Consider the following 23,692-nt stretch of genomic DNA (forward strand, 5'->3'; position numbering starts at 1 on the left):
TCCGATAGATCGAAACAGTGCTATCTGGTGTTGAATTACGACTGCTCTTCTCTAGGACTCCGGTTCTGATGTGTTTCTAGACTTGAAACACCTATAGGAGAAGTTTCGTATGTGAAATATATAACTTCTTGATCTGCTTGACATCCGTTGAAAAACTAGAACCTGTTACTTCTTGATTCAAATTTTCAATATTTTATTATAAAGTAAATTGAATGAGCTTCAACATCAATCCAAACTCTAATCCGCATAACCTCTGACCTCAATCTGTGAAAGCCGAAAATTAACAGATTAATTAAGCGATGGGGCAAAAATAGGTCTGCCTTCCCATAAATTTCGAAAACGTGTCGAAAATAAACAACTCGAATAACCATCTAGTATCGTTCTAATCCGTATCGAATGAATCATCTTTGTTTATGTCGAAATCGTGAGGGCGCAGGCATGCCTCTGTCATTAGATGCATCGATCTTCCTGGTTTCCAGTGAGAAATGCAGAGCAACGCCTCGCGTGTAGGTGTGATTGTAGGTGAATGTCGAGGAGGTGAACGATGTGGATCGCAAGATCGATTCATCGACAGACACCGACAAGTAAACCTTCGGAAAAGGAGCAGTTACTTCATTCTCTTCGTTTAACATGTATACTTCTAGCAACGTAATGATTACACATGCATCATTAACAAAATAAGCTATCTTTTCTACTACCTACAAGTGGAAAACGAAGACAAAACAGTTATTATTTGTATTTAATCAACGAGAGCTATTGTATGATTGATATGCATCGATATGGATGATTTTATCAACGAAATGGATAGAAACGTCATTGTGTAATCACTTGGAACCCTCCCCATTTGAAGTATTTTGATGGAAACACTCGATTTACGTCACTTTTGATTTTTTTATGAAATGAATACATCCAACGTACTTCGGCATTCCATTCACAGAAGCGCTAAGAACCCACCATCATCGCACATTGTAAATTAGTTCATTTTAGAGCTGCCAACTATAAAGATAACTTTTTCTAAAAACCTTACATAAATCATTGTTGTTGATGTTGAACATCCTATAATTTACATATCGCGTTGGTTGACCATAAATATCAATTGTAATAATATTTTGGCAGTAATTCACTGATTTATTAAAATGTGCCTCTAAACACACCTAATTCATTCTGTCTCTGTTAATTATTTTGTTGAAATAGAAATAAATTGTGAGCGCAGATGCTACGTATTCATTGAGATGTTTGTCAATTCGAGTATGTTGTAAGTTTTTGGAAGATGTAGTTGTGTGCCATAAACTAAAATTCACAACTCAACAAACATAATTTCACAAAGTGAAATTATTTCTGTCAGTGTACTCATGAATTATTATTAGTTCGAAATTTAAAAATACCATTTCGAATAGCTTTTTCCTCGAATTAAATATCAACAGTTTACAAAATTTTCAACATTTGCATTTTTTAAAAATATGTAAAACGTTCAGCTCACTAATTCATCAATACTTCAAAATTGATGGTCAAAATGAACTAATGAAATTAACAATGATGATGATGATTATTCAATACTTTTGATTTCTCTTCTTCAATGCCTTACTAATATATTTGAATCAAATGAGACAATTGGTTCTTTGTCCATTTTGTCGACCTTCCACCTATATATCGATAAGGAATAGAGAGATTATCAAGCCCACTCAATAACATTTAGGTATATTGGTTTCAATAAAATAAATTGTTGTATCAGAGGGGATAATTTCAATCAAACAGGGATTCGCATTGAGTATTTTCATCAACAATTACAGTCGTGATCAATTCTTGCACCAAGTGAACCTTGTACACATGAAGATTGTGTTTGAGAAATGTCCAAAAATTTTTTTCGACTCATTCATGTACCCTTTACAGGGGTTAAAAGTAGATTGTTAATATTTGAAGAGTATTTAATTTGTTAATCCTTACCTAGCACAAGTTTCGACTTCTGAGGGTTGTCGTTCGTAGGGGTGAGATAGCTGGTTAACAGAAAAAACATGTTTTAAACATACACTGTTTTTAGCTCGCCAAAAGTTGAGACATCTGAGGGTTCGACAGTTGGTTAACGAAAAAAAAATTCAACAGATTTTTTTAACAAACTTTGTGAACGAACGACTCTTGTTTTCATTCGTAAAACAAACTTTGTAATTTATTCAACATTAAAAATAACTAACTATCAAGGAGTACTATGCCGTTTGGTGTTAACTGCCAGAAGTGACCTCTACCCGATGGCAATTTGAAAATAAAATTTTAAGTGTCCAGAATACCTATTTTTAGTTTTTTCAGTGTATACAGACCAAACAAAAAACAAAGTTGGATAACAAATAATATAATTTTGCGAGTAAAGTAAGTTATTCAGAAGATGGGTGGATAAAAGAGAATCAATAATTATTCATGAAAAATTAACAATTCATTTAAAACCTATTTTTCCAACATAGGGACGTAAGAAGCACAAATGTGTGAAATCATAAGCGTAATAATAATTTCTTTTGGGCTACACTAGATAGTAGGCTTCGGAAATGCCAGTCAAAAAACAGCCACTCACCAGGTTAATGCCAGAACGGCTATTCAAAAACCGCTGGTACAAGATTCCTCACATTCATGAATGTTGCTCACACTGATTAAGTACAACAAACATCGTTTTCACAACTTCTCACAATATGATATTTATTCAGTAAATAATCGACAAAAATTTTCGAAATATTACGTTGATATGTAAGATAAACAGTTGTGGGACGGGTCTGTCCGGCAGACAGACGGCTTTTATGTAATTTATGAACTGGCGACTAAGAGTGAGTACTCTTTAACAGATGAGTGGTCGTTCACACTGAAGACTGGTATTAACATTTTTTTGATGCGTTGATGAGATTGAAAGAGAGGTTCGATGAGATGCTGAGTTCCTTACATTTTTCCAGTATTTGAAGGGTGATTTTATTGGGAAATTCACCGTGTTAAATACGCTTGTAATTGACACGACCAATTGAAGTATGAATGAATGAAATTCGAAATATTAACCTTTGTGTAATTGCCAGAAATGAAATCCACAATCATGACTCCTAAACAGTACTACCGTAGATCGAACTGTATGCGCTTATGACATTTTTGTGCATAATTTCTTATTCTATCCGGCTCGAAGGACCAACGTTTGCATTAATAGACGTGGCATTCTGGAGGTATTATATTAAGGCTGGATGCATACATCCAATCTTAAGCCGCAAGTCATATAGTTCACGAAATGACAATTTGACCCCTCCCCAGGGTAAAAGCAACCACCGGTAGAGTGAAGCCGTATTTTACTTTCAATAATTGGACTAATGAGAATTCATGAGTATTTCATCAGTAATTTTCAGTGGCAACATTTATGAACTAACAAAGATATTATCCTTCGTGTACCTACTCATAATATCTATGCGTAAAAGTTGTAAGTTTTCAGTGATAACAAATTAGAAACAAATTTTCGAGACTTAAAACTGCAAAACTCATTATTCAATATTTCTCTTTTTAATCCAATGAAAATAAAAATGGAAAAATGGGAGTTTCAACATCAATTTTTTCAAAAAATACCTCTTTTGCATTTTTTATGTACATTTTTATACTCTTTGACTCGTTTCTTTTGAACTGGTTCAAAGGTTAACAGGGAGGAGGAGCAGGAAAGTTCCGTATGTAAAGTAACGTAACGCCCCTCGTTCTTATAGTTTGATCCTAACCTCATTGTGTGAACTATCTGCGATGGATCTTGATGGAGACATTATCTAGATTATTCAAAAAACTGTTACCTCATCATCCATTGTTTGTTCAGTTCGTAAAAATCCCTCGTTATGCACCTCGTTGAGTTATTTAAATTTTTCCCGATCATGCATGGGAGTGAAAAATGAATGCGTCGACTATGACTCATTATTCAAAGCCATGATCCAATTTGCATCACAAAAACGAGATACGTCAGCGGACGGCACGAGAGATATTCTTCCAGCGCCCTTGGCGGAATCGATTTCTGTCGAAGAAAATTGCCGACTGGAAGAAAAATAGTTCTTGGGTTGACAATAATGTAGTAATAGCTAATTGTATCGAATAAGTGAAAAGTGTGCAAAATTTTCCAAATGAGTTTACCAGGTAAACATATGAATATGTGGTACTCGTGTTACATCATTTTATAATTTATTGAAAAGAAACTCCCAAGTGAGTCTTGGAACGTGCTCGATATTTCACATACAGATATAAATTATCTTTGATGCTTCACTACCGTCGTTTCAAAACTACTTCTAAGATACATGGAATAATTTTAAAAAAGAAAGTTATTAATGCTCAAGCTAGCATTCAGTGTCAATATAATAATTACTGTGACATGTTCTAATAATTGTGACAGCTTATGCCGAAAAAACGGGCACAAATTCGTAATTCACACCTTGATTATAACGGCCAGGATGTTACTGTCATCAGTATATAGAAAGTAGTGTTTGATCTTTGTCAGAAATAAATTATCTTTGAATTTATAATGGTTGGATCGTGGTTTACACTGAAAAAAATTGGCCAAGGAACGTAGAATGGAAATGTCACACTTAGAAATATATCCTCATCTTTCAGGATACGAGGGAAAAAGTTTTGCTCTATATTTGATTGAGAAATTCATGAACAATAAGAAGAAAATGTCGATAAACTACCGTCTCTTAAAATTCAGGATATGGAGTGGGAAGATACCACTCATAAAATTGCGGACTCATCTGTCCTTGAAGAACAAACCTGAGTAAGTAGAGGCGATGACATATATCTTTACGAAGATGACATCTGTTGGATTGATAGAAGGTTTTAACCATGTGAGTGTCATTTTCACCTTTGCAGAAGGTCACAAGGTTAACCACTTTTGCTTTGAAATTCTCTCGAAAGTTGATTCGAAGCAAAAATCTATGAAAGTCGACAACTTCGATATAAATACAACTGTGGTAGGAAAGCCATTACAAGTTGGTGATTAGAGTAATATTATGTATATAAACATCTCTTTTATTTTTGGAGAAAAAGAAATTTTCGTCTTACCAGCATAACCATTTCCAATTATTATCAAATTCTTGATTAACAGTTTACAAGAGTACGATATAGACATTTTTCCTGAGTCATATAATTTATTTCTGTCAGTGTAGAATGACTGACTACCTCAAAAATGCGTGACTACCTATTTTGCATAAATTCATCAGATTTCAATCAGTCTATCGAATAGTAAATTATAGTGTAACGAAATTACTTACTTGAGTGAAGGAAATTACCAGAGGAATAGATAACCGATAAGGACGCGGAGACAGATTATGCAAAGTCGATTTTGAAACTCAATTAACCTCTGTTAGTCGAGGGAAATGGAGAGTATTTTTCGTTGTCAGCTTTATTCCACATATGTAAGTATATAATTATTTCAGTTGAGAAAGAAATTGAACAAAATACATTTTTGAAAATAAATATAACTAACTATCTACTCATTTTCCCCTCGATATACTTTGATGAATGTCGTCCGCAAATCATCAAAGCGCACACAAATCATCGAACCATTAATCAAAATAAATAATAGCACCAACTAATTTTCCTTGTTCGCCGGTTATAGAGTTCGGTTGCCATTTGCACACAATGTACTTGTCAGTTACAAGAGTTTCACGCAAAATTAACAATCAATGCCCCTATTCACGAGGTTGCGTTATGTCGCTGCACCTTGTTCGAGGAAACATTGATGAATGTCGGTATGAGTATCGATGCTTGTCGAACCTAAACCCACAACGGTACTCTTACAGATGTAAATTGAATTTTGGTAGCAATTGCCGAGGAGTACTTTTGCATTCTACAGTCTAAAAAAAAATAAAAAATATAATAGAGAACTTTTAACGTAACAATATGATTGACTGCATAGTTCTACAATGGATCATTAATTAGAGACAGTGGTTAGGAAGAAGGATTTCAATTCATGTTTGAAGACTTTATCTTCCTATATAGTAGTAACATTTTCAGGAAAACGGATGGTATAACCTAAGTCCCAAGATATAAAAAGGTTCATACAACACAAACTTTTAATTACCTTTATGAATTTCTGCTACTGCGTAATTTTAATATATATTCCTCAAAAATTTTATTTTCAGCAAATTATGATATGCTTCACAACGACACATCATTCCTCTTATATACCTGAGGTAATATTACTTCATGAAGAGAATAGTTCAATGAAGAACTTTGAAAGCAAAAAAAGCTCCAGAAAACTGCTTACTGTTGGTCTAGTATTATCTTTCCAATAATACTTTCACACAGACACAGAGTTTTTGTTGAAATAGCTGATGAATATTTTGTAGAAATTTCGATATGAACTGACATTTTTTGTTTTCCTTGAACTGTGCAGCGCCACCTTTCGGCTATCGTCTCCGTTAAGAAATGGTCTTCTCAGAAAGAAGATTTCTTCTCATATTATTGTGGGTTTGACTTGTGAGGCATTGCCCCAATTCCACACTAATTTTATTGGGAGGTGTTGGTTTGAGTAGGATACAAATATTGAGGATATCGTTTGTGCATTTCCATAAGACTGCATTGATTTGCAGACTAGTAAACAAGTGGAAAGGCTTCAGTTTTCCTGCACATACCCCATGATTGTTTACTCTTCTGTGGTAATTGCATAATCAACTTTGATGAGTTCCTCCTCCACTTATGCCAAAATCTGAATGATCTCGATCACTTCAAATGCACCGGATACGTATCCCCGTTCATCATCCCCGACATAATTCATCGTATGTTATTCTTTTTTCTGCCTGATTATCTTTTGCAGGCCGAACGGAATGCAGTCGTCGCTTTGTCTTGGCCTGCTACAAGGCGAGTCGGCGTGCAAATGACACGGCGCGCACCTGCCTGCCGACAGAGTTCGCTGTAGGCGAGTGCATGTGCATTTTTTAGTCCGGTCAACGATGTCAAATTGGCAACGTGTAGACCAAAGAGTGTGAATTTTAATGACTGCAGAAAATTGTGACAGGGATATTTTCCGGGGTTATTGAAAGTACAGAGAATACGAACCTAATTTAGATTTTGAACTTGAAAACTTTACAAAAAAGATTTTTTATGGTCGATTCACTTTGGATCAACTGTTTAATAGTGTTCGAATCGAAAGTGTGTGAAGATTGGGGATCCGAATACTCTAGGTGTTTCTATAGGCAAATCTCAACGAATGACAGGATTTTTTTTGAAATGTAACCTTTCTATGAATTGATTTCGTGAATATTCCTTGCTTTCAACTATGATCTTGATTAAATGTTAATTGATGTAAATGTTTTCAGTTTCAAGGGAACATAACAGCTTTGTAGGCAATAAACTTATGCATTCCGGAATCGAAGCTCAACTTTGAAATGTTCTAGATTCATTGAATGTTTGAACATATGAAGAGTTTTGAAGCTAGCTACCTCGATAATAGACATGTATTTGTCTTGTTTCCACGGCTATAGCCATTTTTTCTAGTTCCGCCCATCGAACGGGTCTTTGTCTCGCCGTCCCGCACTAATTAATCGCGGAATTATCATTATTGCGTAATAGAACAGTTGCTGCGAGTGTTAGATAATGATTAGAATTCCAGGGGCTACGAACAAACCCGATACAATCGAACTGTGAGGTGTAACAGGAGAAGAGATTTTATCAAGAGATGCAGATATTGACAATTTATGACTTAATCAAATATTTTTAATAATAATAACGATACTATTTATTTTCGCTTACAGCATGTATAATAGAGTACAATTGGTAACTGAAATCATTAATTTACTAATCCTCTCTTGTTGCTTTTTGATAAAATTACCCTGCTGATTTTACTTTCAAATTATACCCATTCGTTAAACAAAGTTCTTTTTTTGTGGAGGAAATCATGGACTTTTTATCGACTTTTTTGTGGGATTTTCACCTTCCACATCTGAAATAAATTAAAATTGTAATGGAAAACTTTATATGGGTGTAATAAATTCAAAGTATTTGTCATAAATGAGTATTTTTCCAAGGTGAACTAAAAAGGTGTCCATATCCACGCATGTATGAAGATATTTATTACAATTTTTATTTTTTTCTTATGTTATATCTATACTTTCCATAAATTGAAAAATATCTCATGAGCAACTGACAGAAGCAGAACAATAATAAATACATTTCTCTTCTTGAGGTTTTCAAGACAACAATATTTTAATTTTTTCCGAGGTAAAAAGCTTAAAACGTTAAGATTGGGAGAAAAAACCATTTATAAACTTTTGAGTTAGGTACGTATAAAAAAATAACGGCGACCATTTCACATTTCATAGTAAGTAAATTTCATATCGTGATTACAAATTTTTGTGAAAGAGTCTGTCTAATGTTTTGCATATTCAAATTACCAAATGTCGGATTTGGAATATGAAATAAATCGTAACATGGAGTTACTTTTTAGTGAATTTCAAAAATAAAAGCCATTAATATTGATTACTCTGTGGGCCCATTTTGGATGCGTAAATTCATAATAATAATAATAATAATGGCATTCATTGCACAACAGTTAGAAAACCATTTACAGGGTTAACTGGGTATATTGAAAAATTATGCAAGTGTAAAGATCAATTGGCCGTAATATACCTGTCTCATATTTCCTCGTACTATAAATTCGCTGAGAATCCATTATAAAATCATGATTGAAACTGACATGGCGTGCATGATTTATTATCTCCAACTTCGTTGCTTTCAGTAATTTTTCATCTCTATCATTCCATTTTGCAAAAATGAATCCGTTTATGGAAAGTTATCACGTACGCGTACACGTCTTATTTCCTCGACAAGAGCTATGATTTGAAAATTGATTATTATTTATGGAAGCCTGTAATGATTGCTATTACATGCAAACTTGCGTATGATATATAATGCAATCGAGACTTCAATCTATATGTTCATATCATTACGGTACGCTGGTGGCAGACCACATGAGAAAGTATCTACTTTTGTTTAGCTTCAGAAAATATACATTAATCGTTGCTAGGTTATGCAGAGTCTGTTGTGATAATTATTGAAATTCTAATTTTCTCTGTGTCTTATATCAAAACACGTTGAAAATATTAGATTTTTTGGCAAAGTATGAGTCAGTCCACGCATATACCACTGATAATGTCTGCCAATAGCAGACGAAACTTCGCACTTCCAGTTTTGTTCGACCAAGACCTACCAGCCCGGATTTTGTTATCTTCGACCGTGATAGCCCAAGTTCTTAAATGACTAATATTTTTGTGAGGTCTTTCATTTCCTATAAATTATCAAGATGTCAACTCTCCTAAACTTTTTTGATGAGGTCAGCCTTACAAATCACTTAAAACGTTGAATCTATTGCCAAAAGAAGCCTGACCCTATACGTTTTAGAAGCACTGATGAAAAAATAACTGAAAAACAGGCAGCAATCCAAAGTATTACATAAATATCTCTCGGATAAAATTCAAAATCCATCGTGGCATCCGCCGGGGATATAGTTGTTTTCCGGCAGACCTTTACCAAATCCCACTGTGTAAGAACGTTGGGAAAGGGGAATGTGTCAAAATTTCATTTCTAAATATTTATTTTTCAATTATTGAGAAAAAAATCAATATTTTATGGATATAATAGAGAAAAAGAAGATTTAATTCGTAGGAACTAAAGTGTTTTTAGTTCAAAAGGGAGAACACTGGATTAGAGACTTGGCCCATATTTGATGAATATACAAAATACAGTATTCAATTTTTTCAACATTCATTGCTGTTTGCAGACTATTTATGTATGCAAGTTGATCTGCAGTAATTTTGTGTCGGTGAAAAAGATTATAAAATATCCACTAGTCATAATTCCGAAACGGCAATCTCAATTCAATTTTCTGGTAATTTTCAGGTTATTTTATGATCCGACCACTGTGCGTGCCGAGAGCTTTGTACTTAACTGGATCCCGTTGAATTTCGTTCTCAGTTCGGTAATCTGACACATCAAAAGTGCCGCCTCGTGAAATTTTATCCCGTGTTGCATATCGTCATCTCTTCCACGGTGTTTTTATCGTGAGTTATTTTGCATCTTGGAATGTATATCGCTTATGAATTTGGAAACCGGTCCTGGAACCTGGAGGAATTTTGATTACCGAAATACTGGTCTCATATCGTTCTGTTTATCATCTTGAAAATTCGGGGTACTTTCATACCTAAATACACATACCTTTCACTTCTGAGATGAATGTAAGTGTATACAAAGCTGAATTCATTTTGTTTATTTCATTTTCACGATAAAAAAATACGGGGACAGTGTCCTTTATTTCAATTTTATCAGTAATAATAAATTGAATGGATCAGAATAAAACATTTTTTGGTAATCAAAAAGACGTGAATGAGTGTGCTTTAGCCCATCGGTAGAAAAATTGTTTATTCTGTTAGTATTTTATATAATTTTCAAAAAAAACTTGATTCTGTGCTTCCTCTTCTGAAAGTAGATCAAAGCTAACCAACTTTTTTTTTCAGGTCCAACGCTGGGTCCAGAATTCCCGGTGGAGAAACCAATTCTCTCGACGGCGACAGAGATAAGGCCCAGTTACGATCACATCAGGTAAGTTTTTATTATTGTGTTAGTTTTATACCACAAACATCAACTTCAACAATCAATATATTTTATGAATATAATATTGAAAATCAAAATTTTTAATTTTCATTCCGTTAAAAATTAGAACCAGTTTTATTGTCTTGGAATCCAGAAGTGAAAAACTGTGGATTGATTTCAGTTTGAGAATTACAGTCGAAGAGTTCAATGACTGCCAACTTTCACGGTCAGATACCTGTGTTAAAATCAATTTTTAGGTTTCCTGGCCGAGGTCAATAGCTTTTCAGTAGGTTTTTTGTCTGGCGTTTTGTTTGCAAATACGGTAGACTTTTCATGTATTTTTTTTATATATATTTTTTTGATGTCCAGGGTGCCATATTTCAATTTCAAATAAATTGTTCAGATACTTTTTTGAATCGCCCACTTCTGCCATTTCTTTTTTTTTTTGTTAGCGTTTGCATAATATTTGGTGAACAGGTAGTTTTAAGAACAGGTAACCATCAGGTACAAAGCAGGTAAAAACTATGAGAGATTAACTGTTTTTGGTCGTTCAATAAAAAAATTCATTGATTCCAGGGATTCTACAGGTTGAATTTTCGTCCTTTATTTTCCGTATGTAGTACATCGTAGTTTTATGTTGAAGTCGTAGTTGTTATCTAACAGGTGGCATGTATAAGTTGAATTGGTTTTTCTCAATTAAAAACTTCTTTTGTTTTTTTGGGGAAAGAAAGGTTTTGGCTTTCTACTACTCCATCTTGATACAAAAAAAGGGTAAGGAATCTTCCAAAGAAAGGAAGGAAGTAATCAATTTGAAAATAAGTAACTCTATACATGGATGTGTAGATCATGCAAAGAAGTAACTTTCAGACACAAAACTGAAAGAAAGTCCTCCTGAAACAGCTACTTTCATATAAACATTGAATTACACGAAAGAAAAAAATTCTTTCGAAACAACTACCTATATGAACACTGAATTATACAGAAGATACTTTTCTCTACTCAGTTTGTATTTCGAACATTCGTTGTGGAATAAAAATCAGATATCATTCACATGAGTTCTACTTTAAATGAATGGTAAAAATTGCACTTACATAGAACACTGTTATCCTCACTGGTATACATCGATGTTTCGCCTTAAGACACTTGCCTCAAGGCTCTTCAGTACCAAATTGTATAACATTATAGAAAATACACACACTTCATTCATGAATTACGATTTTCAATGTCACGGAATAAGCTTGATCTGCTTATGTCATCGATGACATCGTAATGCCATTCATTCACCTATTAAATTCAATCCCAGCCAAGAGGAATCTTATTTGAATTGAAGGGGTTATATTTTAATATATAAAATATATTTTTATATATAAAAATATAGCCCCTTCAATTCATACTTCTTTTTTGTTCTGAGATTCTGGTTTTGAAATTTTCAGATGTTCTCCCAATATAAGTTGTTGAGCACGAGTCACATTCTAGCTTGTAGACACCCGATTTCTTGTCCTTGTCGATGTTGAATGTCCACTTGAGGTGCTCTTCGTCTTGTATGCTATGTAGATCATTATCTCTACATAAGAATATATCAACTCCTGCCTTGAAGCTTTAGTTTAAACATAATAAATGTCGTTAATGGAAATACTAAGGTTTCCTGTGGAAAATATGTAATAACTAAAGAATATATTTTTGCCGATGTCTATAATTCACATGTCATTGTCATCAGTCTTAATTCTCATTAACATAAGCAGGCCAACTCATCACCCAAAACTCCACAAAGTTCGATTTGCAACTTTTCGTAAATTTTAGTGGTTTTTTTAAATCAATTGAATTATTTTTCTAAAGGGGTGTGTGTGTGTGTGTGACTGGTTATGAATTGGCTTGCCCGAGTAGATGATTATTTGGTTATGAGTTGGCATATACCCGATTATTGCTCAACCCACTGACCCATTTCCTCCGTTTTCCAGGTCCACCCGGTACTCGACACCCGCCAGACGATCATCTGTTACGAAAAACCGCCCCCGCCGATCGGCGATCGACCGCCCACGCCGCCGCCGTCCCACAACTCGTGCTACCCTCTGGCGCCCAATATCTGCGTCGAGGCGGGTCGCATTCAGTTCATCCGGCAGGAGTCAGAGGGCGCGCCCGTACCGCCGCCTCCGGATCCCGCCGTAGCGGCGACGGCGGCGCAGCACCAGCGCGGTGGAAGGATTACCGTTACGAGAGGATTACAGACGGAGGACGAGGACGAGATGGGATTCAGAGAAGTGCAGGTAGGTGGCTCTAGGTGTTGCGTTTTAGAAATAGAAATAGATTTATTTGAAATAGATATCCTAATATACATGAATATTATACAAATATATCAGTTATTAAACAGAATTACAAAAAAATGAAATATATAAGACCCCATATAATGGAATATATTGGGTAAAACATAGCAGTAGTAGATGATGAAGAGATTATTAGAGAGAAGAATGATGGCAACTCAATTGGAAGCTTGTTATAGTCCAAGTGTCCTCTGTAAAAAATAGAATTCATTGTTCTTGCAAGGTTAGTTCGTGGGACAATCAAGTCATTTCTTCCTCTTGTATCGTATTTGTGTATCTGATGGTTATATATAATAAACTCATTGAAGTAATGTGGTGCTTTTCCAGTGATTATTTTGAATATGAATATCATAGAAAAATATTGTAATCTACCTTTTACTGTCATCCAATTCAGAATATTAATCATTGATAATATAGGAGTATATTTATGGCATTTTAATAACAAGCGCATTCCTCTGTTTTGTAATTTTTGTAGAGTAGAGATAGAATTACCGTCTGGTAATGATATCAAAGTAGCACAGTAATCAAAGTGTGGTATGATTATTGTTTTATAAACAGTCAAATTAGATTGGAAAGTTAATTGTCTACTAATTCTAGCATCGCTTGCTGCAATGAGAACATCATCTGCAAAGAGGTTGAGGAATTCACACTCACTAATAAAATTTATGTCATTCAAATAAAGTATGAATAAAACAGGGCCAAGTACACTTCCTTGGGGGACCCCGGTATCAATTGCTTTTTGGCTTGATAGAACGTTGTTTATTTTAGTACATTGAGGTCTGTTGAGTAAATAACTTCTGAACCATAGCAACACTCTACCAGTTATTCCATAGTACTCTAATTTTGATAGCAAAATAGATATATCTATAGTTTCGAACGCTCTTTTGAAATCCAAAAATACTACTACTACATATTTATTGTCATCAATTGACAGTTTCCATTTAGCGTAAGTGTAGAGAAGTTTCATTTGTTTTATTGATTCAGAAGAAGTTTTTGTACGAGAGTTTGTTTTTCATGTTTTTGCAAACGACCTTACATGGCGTTACTAAACTATGGTATCGCCATATTCGTTCATTCGAAACATGAGCAAGGTTCCTCTTTTGTTTTTCACTATATCAATTTCTTTCAAAATATTTCCATAAATGACGACAAATTGTTACCATACTCCTACTTCGTCATTTTGAAAATGAAATGTATGTTCCATAGAATGGTTTGAAAAATATACATGGTTCTATCTGAAATTCTTGATTTCAAATTTCAAATTCTTCGTTTCAAATTTCAAATTTATCAACTAAGAAACAACTGAATGGCTCCGTGTATAAAGAATTTTAAGTTTTTCAACTTGATTTCTTTCTGTTGCGTAATCTACAACTCCGGTGTTTATTCTCGTTGAAAATCACAAGAGTAATAATTGAAAACTGTTTTGATCAGGGCATTATGTTGAGGATGTCGGTTTTGTGAAGCAAGAATTGAATCTTGTGATATATCGTGAGAATACTACAAAATTAATAATAAAAAAATGTTTCATTTATCACAACTATCAGGAAATGAGGAAATGCAAATATATCTTTCTTTTTTAAATTCGGAACATTTTTTGAGATCTGTTTGAACTATTCATTCATATTTTTATCTCCTCAATAATTAGGTTAGACGCTTCAGATTGAACGGTCCCGCATGACCGAAATTTATTTATTACCGGAAAAAGTTGTTCGGCGTAAATTTCAATTTTCCGGAAGTAGTCCAAAGTTAATGAAAGTGAAACCATCCCCGGAAATTTATGAACCCTAAAAAAGGCGGATACAATGGAGATATTACTTTGTCCGATTAACTAATGGGTATTTTCGTTACATAGATCGATTAACTTATTAAAAGTTGTTGGTATCTTGGGGCTATTTGCGATTGTTTGTTATGTCTCGTTGTGAATGCCGTCTATTATTGATCATAAATATTTGGTGGAACAGTTAAGCATTATTTGGAAGCCTGATAGTTCTGGAATTTTAAAAACCGTGAAGTGAAACCAACCAAGATACACAATAACATTGTATTTCACACTTTCTGTTTTACCTACGATTTCCAACATAATCATATACCAATATGGTTTTCGCTCAAATCGCTCTACTACTATCGCTGTCATGAATGTCGTGAATGACATAACATCTACATTGGAAGATGGTATGCAAGCGGCTATCACCTTGTGTGACCTTTCCAAAGCATTTGATTGCGTGTCACATGATATATTGCTTGAAAAATTAAACATCTACGGGATTAGGGGGTTACCACTCAATCTGATACAATCCTATTTGAAAAACCGCCTCCAAGCGGTAAGTATTGGAAATACCTTATCTGATTTCAAATACAATGAACGTGGTGTTCCTCAGTGGTCAGTATTAGGACCGTTATTGTTACACATAAGTTACGCTACTATTCTCTGGAATGGTTTATCGAATTCTCTCTCAATTTTTCGTTTACAGAAAAAAGTTGTCAGGATCTTGTCCTGTGTCAGCTATCTGGAACACTGCCAACCTCTCTTTATTATGCACAGAAAAATGCCATTACCGTGTTTGTACATTTTTAAAGTTCTAACAGAGATTTACAAAAACTCCTCGATGCCTCACCAAGCAATTGGACATACATAGCTGGCCTATCAGACAAACAGATAACCTGACATCAAACAGGTTCCGCCTAATCAAATCCAAGAAAAATTCACTCAATTATTATCTCTACAATATATTACCGTCGAAATTAAAATCGTTAAGTATACATTTATTCTAAATAAGGATAAAAAACTTACTTTGGACGCATTGTTTTTATTCCACAGAGGAATACATTGAACATTTAAGACTTTGTGGGGAATAAAATTCGTCTCGTTAAATGTTTCCAATTTTATTTTATTTTCTATGGTTTTTTAACTGTCCTTTCTTGTTTTAATATTATTTTCAAAAATTACATTATATTACATTATAGGTTATAAGTTTCAAGTTTTAAATTTATTCAAGTATTGTATGTACAAAAAAAAATTACAATTTTTTTTTACAAAATGGGGTTAGATTTGCTCTCTGAGTAAAACATACCTAGGCACAATTGCCTGTGTGTGTGTTCTATCCAGGGCTTCAAAAAAAACTATTATTATTAGTATTGTACATAAAATTATCTTGAAAATTTTGGCAGGCAAAGTTTTATAAGATAAAAAATTGAAAAATAAGAAAGTTAATTAACTCTTATGTAGAGCAGAACTTCAAAACACCTGTATATTCAATGTGTGCACGTATCTTTACCAAAATTCTAAAAGATATTCGACGATTTGTAGAGGACAGGGATAGCAGCAAAAGGTGGATGTTATTCACTATCGTTGTATTTTATAGAAAATTTTCTTGTTTTTCAGGATATAGTTCTTTATTTTAGTTTTGAAATTCCTTAGTTTGTCAATTTTTTCAAATGTACTTGTATTTCATTGTGAAATTTTGGAATAATATTTTAACAATTATTATTCTGCGGTTTTTTTTCTTAATATGACATGTTACAAACAAACATTGTAATGTAGTCAAATGAATATATTCTATTATCATCTATTCGAGTGTGAAAAACTCAACTACTTCAGTCTCTTGTGTTAACTGTCTATCTGGATGTCCGTCTGTCCATTCGTGGCATAGGCTCCTGTCTACCGTTATTTATCAGAAGAATCCATAATTTTGGACAGTTAAAGAGTTTATTAATATGATTAAAATTAGAAAACTCAAAATTGACTCTTTACATTTTTTGGTCATGATGACAAATATCATTTGGGCACTATTTTGGGCAACTCTAGTGGAATATTATAGCAAAGAGCACACAAAATTCCATCAACATATTATACAACCTTTATAGGCCCACCATGCTTTCATATTAGAGTGATCATTTTCACCAGTATAGGTGAAACACTGAGGCACAACACCACCAGTACCTCATTTGGAATAGAAACTGAATTTGCAGTAGCTGGAAAAATGTAGTAGAATGACAACAAAAAGTCGCCGTACGCCTGTAGACCAATTTCCGTTGTTTTTCACAGAATATATCGGTATATCTCAGTCCGTACACGTATTATTCGATAATTGAGACGATATTTCTTGCGTCTCGTCGGACGCAAAGATTAATAAATCAAGGCTTTCAATCGGTTCGCGCAGGAAGTACAAAGAAACTAAATCATTTCTGTCCTTCGCAGATATTATCAGTTGAAATACTACCATCATATAAAAAAGAAAGAATTGCATTACTTTTCTCGTCCATTTCCATTGTTATGGACGCCCCTTATTCAAGCATTTTTCTTTGTCGTCGAATTCTCTTTCTGCAATGCTTTGAAGGTGTAATTTTTTTCAAATATAAAACAGTCGTAGAATGACATGATGGTCGAACGGAATCAGATCTGCTGAATAAGGGAGGTATTTATGTGATTAGAACCATAAATAATAATTTTTACATGGCAAATTCAATTTCCAACAGTGAAATTCAACTACATGACATTAGGCTATCATCGAAAGTTGTGTAATAAAACTCTGGGTTCGAGCAAAATTCGATATTACTCTCTGGAGCTCTGGTCATACGACTAATGAATCTCAAAGTTGTTTTTCTTGCGTATTTCTAATACTCCCCCTCGCCATTGAATTTTTATCGGGTCGAAATCAGATCCCAAAAATTTACTACATTTTTATGGGACGCCATGCAACAATATAGCCCTCAATAAAACGGAAATTTTACGACGCAACTTCTCTGTAGTTGCAGTTCGTGAATGAGACATTCGAAACCTCACGAAAACGCCGATGAGCCGCCATAACTCATCCGGAAAACACGAAAAAAACGACGAATCGAGAACTAACAGATGTTAAAATCATCTTTCTGCCCGTTTGAGTCTCGTGTCGTTCGGCAGCCATTACGGTATAAATCTAGGTATTTTTCTCCATTTCTTCCATTTCGTGGTAGAGACACGCTATCAAGCTCGGTAAACTTCCATTTGCTTTACTTCCTAATGATGGCCATAAATATCGCATGCATAGCTCGTTTTGCTGAGTGCTTGCGAAGGGAATCTGGATTATTTTATTACCGAGAGGAAAACGTCTTGAATGTGGGGGCCAAACTACCTTTCTTCAAATCCATCATGTTCTGGATAAAGATTGCGTCGTTTATGTTAATTTTCAATAACGTGAATAACAGCCTGTGGAAACTGAGACACATGAATGCTTGATGTTGCTTCACATTGTGAGGAAATGAAATATTAGAGAAAGTTGTGAATGTAATTTCTATGCCATTTACCAAACTGACAACTTTTCAGTTATGAAATTGAAAATCTGCTTCTGTTTGCAGCTAGATGGTGATTTCATCCACGATTCAATGATTGTCCAGATGGGAAAAACAGTGCTTTTGAGGTATGACCTCTGAAGTATCCCTATATTGCGCTTATTGAGTTTTATTTTTCGTGAGTAATAAAAAGTAACGTGTACCTATGTCAATAAAACTAAGCCCAGGAATGGAGATAAACTTTGTGCCGGTATTAGGCAAGCCTACCAGGAAATCATCAATTGGCAAGTCGAAAACATTATCGTAATATAATAAACAAAATTCATTTTTCTTGGAGTATTTCCTTCGAACTGATAAAATGATTAAATTGATTAACTCGAATGAAAACTAAAGAGAAGCTAGATTGCTTTCCACGGACTTTGATCTGATCTATAGATACTACTGTATTTGTCATTTTTGACAAATTCCCGACTATTTAGTTCACATATGAAGAAGAGCTTGGCTTTTTTAACGATTTTTCATTCAGTGTTTTCTCTGTTCGTTCTCTTTGAAACGCCATAATCAAATTACCCCCCTTGCATTGAATAATTCCTTCGCTGCCGTCTTCTCGAAATTCCAATTAAAAATGCAATTCAATCACTATCCGGAAGAATACTCTTTTCGGTGTTTTCCTCGGACTTTCGATCGAAGCTAACGTCGTTACTGCCTCATTGTGAAATCTTAATAGGAAATACAACGCCATCAAGAGTTGAATTTTATCGAATTTAGTCCCTTCGCATCTAATTAAAATCGGGGATGTTAACATCAAGCGAGCCAATTCACAGCGGTAAAGAATGCACGGAGTGGAATAATTCAATGAAGGAGATTCTATTGCTTTTCCGGATGCATGGAGGGTTGCAGGCTTCGAATTCGCAGATTAAATATGGATTTTAATGAGATATATATCGAAGCGGTATGGGAGAACGGTCGGTGGCCTTAGAAATGTGTTCTCACCAGAAATAATCAGTCACATGTATGTTTGTTTTAATTGGCTATTATCGCGTTTGCAAAATGTTTTCCAAATATGCATCTACCTCTGGGAGACTATACGCCTGAACTTTGACAAATTCTTCTCCAAATATATAAACAACAGAATAGACAGCAGATAAACAAAGTTATTTTTAACATCCTATAATCGATTGGAAATCCTCAAAGCAAATTCGATCAAAAACTGAGGTTATGTTGAGTATAATAATAATAATAATGTTTATTTAGATTCAAATCACAAAAAGAAATAACTAAAGTAATATATACAGTTGAATAAACATCGTAGAAACCACAGAAGCATCAGATGTTACTTGTATGTGGTAATAAACATATGGAAATGACAGAAATCACCTCTTCAATTCACCCACTGTTGTCAACTGGATGAAAGTATTTTGGTCCCGGAGTGAGTGTTAATTGGAGAAGTGAAATATTCAATATTTTGACAGATTTGTAAAATGATTCGACGAAAAATTGTCTCCAAACTCCGTTTGAAATATGTCAAATTTGACCAACTTTTGAATAACGACAAATCATGACAACTGACTATACTAAAGACTTGTGACGTCAAGTACTTCTGAGAACTTGTGATGCACTGTTTGGAAACTTTGGTGTAGTAATGAATATTACTGGAGTTTTTTCCTAACACGAAACCGTTATTTTATCACCTCGACACGTGTTTCGATCACCAAATGATCATCTTCAAGAGGGAGATCAAACTGATCTTCTTTTTGAAGATGATCACTTGGTGAGATGTTAAAATAACGGTTTGGTGTTGGGAAAAAACTCCAGTAATATTCTTTACTTCTGAGAAATCATTTATTTTGATTTTGATTAATTGAACTTTAGGTTAGAATTTGAAGATTGTGTTTGTAATTGTAAATAGAAGGATTTTATTGTCATTTGAGTAATTCAAAAAAGTCATTCGACCAACTAATTGGGTTCGAACTTGACAAAAAAAAAATAATTGTACAAAGAAACTCGGTTATCTCAAAGGTGCAGATTTTGTTCCATCCTTTTTATAAAAGAAGATGTATGCTTCTCCACTCCCAAGCGATTTTGGTGAAATTGGTAAGAGGTGTGAATCGTTGTATTTGTGCCATGCGTCAGTATATGGGTGTCTGCAGTATGCTGTATAATGCCCGTTGTAAGTAGTCCCACTGTGATTTAAAAGCGCATAATGATTATAACAACAAGTAGCCTCATTTTCTGCTGCAAAATTGTCCATATCCAATCCTTCTAGAGGAAATTCGATGACATCATTCAATTTGCTTCTAATATTTTCGTTGCCGTTGGAGAAAATCTTTTTAAATGAATTACTAAAATATGGGAAAACTTGTGGATTGATAGGGACTTTGTGTATTTTCTCCTTTCCTTGCATTTCGAACACGTCGGTTTGTCATTTCCATTCAAAGTTTCTTCTCTTGTAAACGAATCCAAGCATTGCCACAAACTCAATTGGTCGGTTCTTTGTGGGAGAGAAACAAATCCCAGAAAGGATCGAAGGTGGACTTGTGAACTCTATGAAATTGTACTGCAAAAAATCCTCTTCGCTGTTAACCTACTTGTAGTTCTCCAAAACTGATTTTATTTCAACCTGTGCACGGAGTGGATTTTACGCATCATAAACCAAGTTTCCTGCTGTAACACTTTCTATTTGTATGCAGCTTTTCCTGCAGTATTACAAAAACCGATTTACGTCTTGTTTGTTCACCGTTCCCTATATAGCTTATTTCCATAATTTGCTGAATGAATAGAGCGATAAAATCACCGAAGCGTTGATAATTCGGTTCTAATAGTTCGAATTGCCGATTAGTTATGTTAATTGGTAATCCAATTACAGGATTATGTACTCGTACTTACAGGTAGCGATATTATTGTGGTAGTCTCCATGGATATTTTGTGAAATGACTAAAATATGTCTTATGCCACATTCAGTACTTTTTCTCCCAGTGGAGAAGTGATATTGATTCATTAATTTGTTTTTCAAAATGATTTTATTGTGTTTTCCTATATTTTTTGGTAGTCTAAGATGTATATCAATAGCTTGAATAAAAAATAAGTGAATTTTTTGTTAGTGAAATAGTTGAAAGTTGAATTTCAGCCTACTGAAAGTTTCTACCAAAACTTCATTTCAAAGTGGAGACCAACCCTTGAAAAGTTTTCAAGTTTTCGGAAATTCGAATGGTGATTTTTAATTCGATGTAAAATTTAACCTCTTTTTATTATTGTTTTGAAACTATCTACAAAAAATATGTCCTTGTGAAAGTCAGTTTCTTGAATATTGGGCATTCAAATGATACAATTCATATTTTATATGAAAATTTATATCAAGGATGAAAGCGAGTACTAATCATAATTAATTTTTTACAAGATAAATTGCGGATGCAATTGGAAAATTCATTGTTTTAACGAACTATCGTCTTATATTAGAATGATATTCAGGAAAATTTATCTCAGGAACAGTAACTTTCCGATTGACAAACTTTTCGTCCATATATGCATATACTTTCATCAACCTTTCATTAAAAATGTATTTAATAAATTATATGAAAATTATATAAGGTTGTTCATTCATATTTCATTGTTGTCTGAATATTGTAATGATTTTGAATAGCTCTTAATTTGATTTTATTTCCATATTTATGCATCAATATTGGATGACAAAACATTAATTTTAAATATAATAAATCGCTGCACTGGAATAATTGAAATTTTTTCTTTAAATCATTCTCAAAATTCACTTTTGCATAGCATATACGTTATGTAGGTTATTTCAGATTAACCCCTTCACTACTTAAAATTCCGAGATAACTGAGATTGTATAATATTTTCAAGAGCTATGCTTTTACATTTGGAAAATTATTTGCATTGGCCTACATGTTTCAATTCTTGTTCGAAGGCCTAATTACTGATTTCAAGCAGTTGGAAACTTTTCCTTGCTAAGAACATTGGCAAATCACAGAAATATCACACCGCGAGTCTTTCGCTTATTTGTCCAACTCGACCACGAATCGGAAGTATAAAGAGCCGATACCTTTATTGAAAACGTGCTCTTCCCACCGCATCTCTATCCCCACATCCGGCAGATCCGTTGGGCGCAAACCCAATTAAAAGATTGAAGACCCACGAAGACTTCTTTCACTCAGTTCGACGACGGTGATTGAAAGGCCGAATTACCCCCGTCGTCTCTCTCAATATGTATTTAGAAGCAATTTAGCATGGAAGACGAGTAATTAGCGAAGTTGCGACAAAAACCATATAATTGAATTCAGACTTTATGAACATTATTTGCATTTTAAATTGGATTCGAGCCAATTTTCCGGGGGCTTTGTCATCCCTGAATTAGCGCAGAATTGCCCGTTTGCACCACTAGCGAAACGGTGATGGTGCATCGTTGCTGTTTATGGACCTGGAATAACGGTCGTCGAGCTTGCAGGAGTCGGTGGAAGTACGATACAGGGTGCACATTCATACTGAGCAATCAAAGCATTTATTGTATTCATTTCAACATTTCTTTGGAGGAATATTTCGCCCTGGCAACACGTGTTTCGTTTTTGTAAAATCGTTTAGTGAAATTCTCACAAAAAAGTGTTTTTTAAATACGTTATATGTTATACAGCCGCATTTCATTCAGTCGCCCTCCAACTGGGCAGAGTTGGTTTATAATAGTTTGTCCGTATACCCAAGTGTATTTTCTTGGTTCTGAGCGTGACTTGACCGTCTTGACGTCATTCAGACTGCCTTTCAAGCCCTATAAACATACAGAACACTACTTAGTTGTGTTTATTTGACAGTACAGAAGTATTCTCTAACTTTTATGAGACTCGGACCGTGTATCTCCTGGCTAAGGTGCGAGTGTGTGAGGTTTTTATCATCTAACGGAAGTCGTGAGAGCTTTACACAGATGAGCAAGGCGATTGTTGAAGTGTAATGGGTCGTCTATACTATAGTTTACGGCTTTCCTAATTGACGGGTTCTTGCAACTTTCGCTAGCTTCAGAAACTTTCCCACTCTACAAATGCATATACTCCTGTATCCATTGGAAGGCAGTTTCCACGGCTGGAATGGCACCATTCCCATCAAAACACAGAGCATTCACCACCAGGTCTTATTTGGCAATCTTTCCAGACAGGGGATATTTGTCAAGGTGTCGAAAATTTTTTATTCTCATTGGAAAATCATTGTAGCTCCTAGGCGACCATCTGGTTATGTGATACCAGTACTGGTTTTCATACAATTGGTCTTTAAGTAATGCTTCGAGAGGGTCTTTCCTCAAGAGTGTGTTCGTGTGTATTGTTGGCCTCCCTATACAGCTGAGGATAATAACCACTGGTTATGGGTCTGACCCCTCTGGGCCTGTACGTTAAAGAGGTTGCGTTACTGGCCATGATTGTGCATGGCTGGTGTAAACCTCGAAGTAGAAATGAGTCAATTGAGGCTGCGCCTATGGCGGGAAGCGCTTACTGCGCAACCTCTGCTGCAGGCAACCAGTGATGCAATTGAACCCAGGT

The 23,692-nt window shown here is 34.6% G+C and overlaps 1 protein-coding gene and 1 long non-coding RNA gene across 6 annotated transcripts in view; one reads left to right on the forward strand and one right to left on the reverse strand.

Moving 5' to 3' along the window:
- LOC111510052 (uncharacterized) overlaps positions 1-23,692 on the forward strand; it is a 344,477-nt gene that overhangs the window by 100,744 nt on the left and 220,041 nt on the right. For all 4 annotated transcript variants that reach the window (XM_074175514.1, XM_074175512.1, XM_074175511.1 and 1 more), the window contains exons 2-3: positions 10,494-10,578; positions 12,528-12,833. In XM_074175514.1, the coding sequence (XP_074031615.1) occupies positions 10,494-10,578; positions 12,528-12,833 (391 nt within the window). The remainder of the gene's footprint in view (positions 1-10,493; positions 10,579-12,527; positions 12,834-23,692) is intronic.
- LOC141482384 (uncharacterized) overlaps positions 1-23,692 on the reverse strand; it is a 223,051-nt gene that overhangs the window by 656 nt on the left and 198,703 nt on the right. The gene's annotated exons all lie outside the window — the stretch shown is intronic.

This window comes from Leptinotarsa decemlineata, unplaced genomic scaffold, assembly GCF_025532065.1.
Source record: "Leptinotarsa decemlineata unplaced genomic scaffold, Ldec_3_MD MMD2_tig00001064_RagTag_RagTag, whole genome shotgun sequence".
Lineage (NCBI taxonomy): Eukaryota > Metazoa > Arthropoda > Insecta > Coleoptera > Chrysomelidae > Leptinotarsa > Leptinotarsa decemlineata.